Here is a 6,572-nt window from a genome sequence, read left to right as displayed (position 1 = left end):
CTCCTGGGTTCAAGCAATTCCTGTGCCTCAGCCTCCCGAGTAGCTGTAAATTACAGGCGTGAGCTACCGCGCCCGGCCGGAAAGGGAGTTTCTGAGCGTGCTGCTGGGTCACTGAGCACCTACTGTGTGCCAGGCCGTGTGGTGGGTGCCGGGGACACACTAAGGACCCTGGCAAAGCCACAATATCTACCGACACGGAGCTCGAAGTCCAAAGGAGGAGATGGATTGTGTGACCAGGGGTGATGGGAGCTGGGATAGAGGACACACAGGCAGCTGGGGGAAGCCCAGAGGAGGCCTAGGGAGGAGAGGAAATCAGGGGAGGCTTCCTGGAGGAGGTGACACTTAAGCTGAAACTCAAAAGATGAGCCAGAGCAGATGAGTGAAGAACAAGGGAAAGCTGTGCCCAGTATAAAGCAGAGCTGTCATGCAGGGAACACAGGCAGCTGTGGGAGCCTAGAGGAGACCTAGGGAGGAGGAGAAATCAAAGAAGGCTTCCTGGAAGAGGTGACGCTAAAACTAAGGTACAAAGAATGAGCAGGCAGAAGTCGAGTGACGAATGAGGGAAGGTGCAGGCTAACAAGGCCCCTCTATCGGGGCAACAAAGGTTAAGCGAAAAGCCCCCAGACAGGAAGGACCAAGAAATAATTCAGCTCAGCTGAAGCAGGGCAGAGGGGGCAACAGGGTCAGCCAACACAGGCCCAGAAGGCAGACAGAGAGCTCCAGGCCGGCTCAGACTCCACTTATCCCAAATGCCACCAACACCCCACCCTGCCTGCTGTGGTCCCCACTAAACACACAGAGAACAGGAATCAGGAAAAGATAAGAACTACCCTAGCTTATCATGCCTGCAGAGGGGTGTTTGGGACTTCACTGGTGAAGTGGCCGGCTACAGTTCCATCTGTCTGCAATTGGCCAGCCACAGTAGCTCATGCCTGTAGTCTCAACACTTTGGGAGGCTGAGGCAAGAGGATCACTTGAGCCCAGGAGATCGAGACCAGCCTGGGAAACATAGCAAGACCCTGTCTCTCTCTCTCTCTCTTTTTTTTTTCTTTTTTTCTGAGACAGAGTCTCGCTCTGTCACTCAGACTGGAGTGCAGTGGCACGAACTCAGTTCACTGCAACCTCCGCCTCCCGGGTTCAAGCAATTCTCCTGCCTCAGCCTCCCAAGTAGCTAGGATTACAGGCATGCACCACCACGCCCGGCTAATTTTTGTATTTTCAGTAGAGACGGGGTTTCTCCATGTTGGCCAGGCTGGTCTCAAACTCCTGACCTAACGTGATCCACCTGCCTCGGCCTCCCAAAGTGCTGGGATTACAGGGGTGAGCCACGGCGCCCAGCCCCGTCTCTACAAAAAATATATAAATTAGCCAGGTGCGGTGGTGTGCACCTGTAATTGCAGCTACTTGGAAACCCAAGGCAGAAGGATCACTTGAGCCCGAGAGATCAAGGCTGCAGCGAGCTGTAATCACACCATTGCACTCCAGCCTGGGTGACAGAGCAAGACCCTGTCTCTAAAATATAAAAGAAAATAAAGAACTGTCCCGTCAAAATCTACATAATCACATCCTAACCCCCAGGACCTCAGCATAGGATGTTATTTGGAAAATAGGGTTGTGGCAGATGGTGTTAGTTAAGATGAGGTCATACTGGAGCAGGGTGGGCCCTTAATCCCATATGACTGGTGGCCTTATAAAAATGGGGAAATCGGCCAGGCACGGTGGCTCACGCCTGTAATCCCAGCACTTTGGGAGGCTGAGGCAGGTGGATCACCTGAGTCAAGAGTTCGAGGCCAGCCTGGCCAACATGGCAAAACCCCGTCTCTACTAAAAATACAAAAATTAGCCGGGCATGATGGTGCATGCCTGTAGTCCCAGCTACTCGGGAGGCTGAGGCAGGAGAATCGCTTGAACCCAGGAGGTGGAGGTTGTGGTGAGCTGAGATCGCGCCACCGCACTCCAGCCTGGGCGACAGAGCGAGAGTACTTCTCAAAAAAATAATAATAACAATAATAATAATAAATGTAAAAATAGGAAAATGAGCCGGGCTTGGTAGTGGACTCCTGTAGTCTCAGCTATTCAGAAGGCTGAGGTGGGAGGATCACTTGAGCCCAGGAGTTTGAGACCAGCCTGGGCAACTTAATGAGACCCTCATCTCTTTTTTTTTTTTTTTTTGAGACGGAGTCTCTCTCTGTCGCCCAGGCTGGAGTGCAGTGGCCTGATCTCGGCTCACTGCAAGCTCTGCCACCTGGGTTCACGCCATTCTCCTGCCTCAGCCCCCAGAGCATCTGGGGCTACAGGCGCCCGCCACCACGCCCGGCTAATTTTTTGTATTTTTAGTAGAGATGGGGCTTCACCGTGTTAGCCAGGATGGTCTCGATCTCCTGACCTCGTGATCCGCCCTCCTCGGCCTCCCAAAGTGCTGGGATTACCGGCGTGAGCCACTGCGCCCGGCCCCTCATCTCTTAAAATAAAAAAGGTTGAAGGAGTTGGGGGAGTTTGGATACAGACCCACGGAGGGCGCCTCGTGGAGATGGAGGCAGAGATGGGGCTGACACTTCTCCAAGCCAAGGAACATCAAGGACGTCGGCTACCAGCAGGACCTGGGAGAGGCCTGGGCAGATCCCCGTAAGCCTCAGGAGGACCCAGCCCTACTCACACCTTCATCTCAGACTTCCGGCTTCCAGAATTATGACAGCATAAATGTCTGTTTTCAAGCCTCCCCGTCTGTGAGACTGTCATGGCTGCCCTAGCAAATCAATACACTGAGAGACTAAATTTTTAACTTTCATTTAATTTCTTTTTTGTTGTTTTTGTTTGTTTTGTTTTTTGAGATGGAGTCTCACTCTGTCGCCCAGGCTGGAGTGCAGTGGCGTGATCTCAGCTCACTGCAACCTCTACCCTCCGAGTTCAGGCGATTCTCCTGCCTCAGCCTCCCGAGTAGCTGGGATTACAGGCGCCTGCCACCATGCCCAGCTTTTTTTTTTGTATTTTTAGTAGAGACGGAGTTTCACCATCTTGGCCAGGCTGGTCTTGAACTCCTGACCTCGTGATCCACCCACCTCGGCCTCCCAAAGTGCTGGGATTACAGGCGTGAGCCAATGCGCCTGGCCTAACTTTCATTTAATTTCAATGAATTTTCTTTCTTTTTTTTTAAATTTTTTTTTTAGAGACAGGGTCTCACTCTGTCACCCAGGCTGGATGGCAGTGGCACGATCACGGCTCCCTGCAGCCTCGACCTCCTGGGCTCAAGTGATCCTCCCACCTCAGCCTCTTGAGTAGCTGGAACCACAAGCATGCACCACCATGCTCAGGCTAATTTTTTTAATTTTGGAGGATTTTTTTGTAGCGATGTGGTTTCGCTATGTTGCCCAGGCTGGTCTCGAACTCCTGCACTCAAGCGATCCTCCTGCCTTGGCCTCCCAAAGTGCTGGGATTACAGGCGTGAGCCACCACGCCCAGCAATTTCCATGAATTTTCGATAGCCGTGTGTGCCTCACGGCAGCCGTATTAGTGAGTAAACGGCCACCACACACCACATTCCCCATCGTACAGTGGAGAAATAATGACTTAAAGCAGAACTGCCTGAGCCCAGGCGGCGGGTGGAGTGGATTCTGACTCCCTCTGCCCAGACACTGGACTGGACGGGACTGGCTTGGTCCTGGGAGGAGGTGGGCGAGAGCTGTCTATGAGCTGCAGGTGCTGGAGGCTTCCGGATTTACATCTGCACTGAAACTGCGGCCACCCGCTCCATGGGGCTACCGAAATATAAACAGATTCAAATTAAACACAACCTACACTTTGAAATTCAGTTATCTGCTTGCACCGTAGCCCCACGGGGCTGGCGTCTCCCGTACTGAATGGTGTGGAGCCGGAACGTCTCCACTGGAGTTTCACGGGACACGCAGCCGTCAGCCCCTGTGGCTGGCACTGAGCATGTACCATCAACCTTGTGCTTCGGCTTCAGTGATTAAACCATTTTACCGACCGGGAAAGCCGAGGCCGTTCATGCTGAAGGGGATGTGAGGGAAGATTCCCCCAGCCCAGGAAGCCAAGGTGGCTGCCTCTGCCAGCCCCAGATACTGGGTCCCCAAAAGATGCAGAGGCCAAAGCCGGGGCACGGGCCCTGCCATTTCTAAAGGGGAAGTGAACAAGAAGAGGCGGCATTAACTGTCATTGTCACCCCACTTCCCGCAACGCCCAGAGGTTGTCCACACACACACACACACACACACACACACACACACACTCCACCCTCACAGGGCACTGGCCCATGGCCCTCTCTAGCAAAGACACACCTGGCTGCCCCTAGATCCACAGCACCCCTGAGCCACGGCCCCCACACATGCACGCACCGGGGAATAAGAGGCTGCAACATCACGTACCATGAACGAACTTCAATGTTACCAGGGCGTGCATCCCACAGTCCACCCCTTGCAGCCTGGGAGCCCTACTGAGGCCCAGAGAGGGGCCGGGACTTCCCCAGAATCACACAGAAGCGGCGGTGTGGGGAACCCACTCGCCCCCACATCAGGGCGCTCTCTGCTCCTACGGGGAGGTGGGGTGGTTGCCTCCTTGTCCAGGGTGACCACGGGAAGCCCATTTGACGTCAGAAGGCCCGAGAGGCCACGGGGAAGACCACGGGGGCCTGTCCCGTTCTCCACTCCCCATCCAGGCGAGGCTGCGTGCACACAGCTTTCTGCACCCCGGGAGGGCCTGCCTGGCACGCACCCGGTGGCTGCACCGTCCATACGCAAGGCTGCAACCTCAGATGCTCCGCACGCTGGAGATGCTGGACAGGGGCTCCCGCATCCGAAAGCTGAGCGAGCGGGAGCCGCGAAAGCTGTCCCTCGGCCTCAGAGAGCTGTCGGTGGTGGAAGCTCCGGAGTGAGCCTCAACGGCCCGGGCCAGGCAGTCCCCGGGCCCTCGCATGCCCAGCCGGAGACACCCGCAGCAGAGGAAGCTGAGCACGGCTCTGCACACCTCCCTGCTGCGGAAGGAGTAGATGATGGGGTTGACCGCCGAGTTGAGGACGGCCAGGGCCAGGATCCAGTCCATGCCCCGCAGGTACTCCTGGGCCCAGAGGTTGGAGCCGAAGACGTCGGCCAGCAGCAGCCCGAAGAGCGGGCCCCAGCACACCAGGAAGGCCAGCAGGATCATCAGCACCGTCTTCAGCAGGCGGCGGGCCTTGCGGCGGGCCGCTGGACGTGGGGCCTTCTGCCCACTGGCCTGCACCAGGCGGAAGATGGCCCCGTAGAGGCCCATGATGGTGGCCAGGACGCCGGCGAAGATCACCAGGCAGAAGAGGATGTAGCGCTTGGAGTAGAGGGGCAGAAGGCTGGAGCAGCGGTCAAAGGTGCACAGGCAGTTCCAGCCCAGCAAAGGCAGCATCCCCAGCAGCGCGGCCAGCAGCCAGCAGAGGCCGATGAAGCCGTAGACGCGGCCGGTCTTGGTGGCCCCGCTCTCGGCCACCGGCCGCACCATGGTGGCAAAGCGCTCCCCGGCAGTGAAGAGCAGGCTGAAGGTGGAGGCGGCCAGGGCGGTGAAGAGCAGGCCCTCCCGTAGGAACCACTGGGCGGGCGCCAGACGGAAGGTGCGGGCCCCCGACAGCAGCACGTTAGCCAGGTAGGCCGCGCCCGTGAGCAGGTCACTCAGCGTGATGTTCACCAGGCAATAGTAGACCCAGCGTCGCGACCGCATGTGGCTGGTGATGGCCGCCAGCACCAGCAAGTTCTCCAGCACCACCAGGCAGCTGGCGGCCACCGACAGCCCCCGCAGGGCCCCCAGGCCGCCGTCCTCCGGCCCCCCGCGCCCGGCCAGCCGGCCCGAGTGGTTGTAGTGCAGCACGATGAGCCGGCTGTGCCCGCCGGCTGCCAGCTGTTGGCAGGACTCGGGGGCCACCGGGGTCCCCGTGGCGTTCATGGCCTCCCCCGGGGGCTGACTGAGGCCCCGAGGCAGGGTGGAGCCACCCGACTTGCTGGTCTTGGTTTCCTGTTATTTGAAATTTCCTGTTATGTTCAAGGTACCCTCCAGGGTGGAGGTAAGGCCGAGGACAGGGAGGGGCACCCCAACGGTCGGCCCCCACCCGGGCTCCTGGAGCCAACACGCTGGGGCCACCCCGGCTGTGAGACCCCCCCCACCCCTGCCCCGGCTGCCTCTGGCTTTCCTGTCCTCGAAAGCTAGAGACCCGCAGGGAGCCCCAGAGCTGTCAGTCACGGAGGGGAAATGGGTCCCCACTTGGGATGGGCCACCCCTCTCCAGCCGGACGACTCCTCCCCGCCAGTCCTGATCACCCCCAAAACACCCATCGGCTCCACTGAGGTCTCCCTAAATGCTCCAAGGACGCTCAGCACACAGCAGGTGCTTAATAAGTGTCAAGTGCCTGCATGCCCTTGAGCACTGACTCATCCGACTTGATCTCCTCAACAGGGCCTGATGCATTACAGAAGAGGAAACTGAGGCCCAGAGAGCCTGATGCGTTACAGAAGAGGAAACTGAGGCCCAGAGAGCCCGATGCGTTACAGAAGGGGAAACTGAGGCCCAGAGAGCCCGATGCGTTACAGAAGGGGAAACTG

General features: G+C 57.7%; 1 protein-coding gene across 1 annotated transcript; it reads right to left on the bottom strand.

Moving 5' to 3' along the window:
- Positions 1–2,900: 2,900 nt before the first annotated feature.
- S1PR4 (sphingosine-1-phosphate receptor 4) lies at positions 2,901–6,047 on the bottom strand. The gene has a single exon (XM_054463092.2). The coding sequence runs from the start codon at positions 5,917–5,919 to the stop codon at positions 4,765–4,767; it is 1,155 nt and encodes a 384-aa protein (XP_054319067.1). The 5' UTR covers positions 5,920–6,047; the 3' UTR covers positions 2,901–4,764.
- Between the last annotated feature and the right edge of the window lie 525 nt (positions 6,048–6,572).

This window comes from Pongo pygmaeus, chromosome 20, assembly GCF_028885625.2.
Source record: "Pongo pygmaeus isolate AG05252 chromosome 20, NHGRI_mPonPyg2-v2.0_pri, whole genome shotgun sequence".
In the NCBI taxonomy this organism is placed as follows: domain Eukaryota; kingdom Metazoa; phylum Chordata; class Mammalia; order Primates; family Hominidae; genus Pongo; species Pongo pygmaeus.
The sequence above is the reverse complement of the archived record's forward strand: the minus strand, read 5'-3'. Positions and strand labels throughout refer to the sequence as shown.

Excerpts from the sequence above, each read along its gene's own strand:
- S1PR4 (XM_054463092.2), bottom strand. The coding sequence starts at position 5,919 with ATGAACGCCACGGGGACCCCGGTGGCCCCCGAGTCCTGCCAACAGCTG.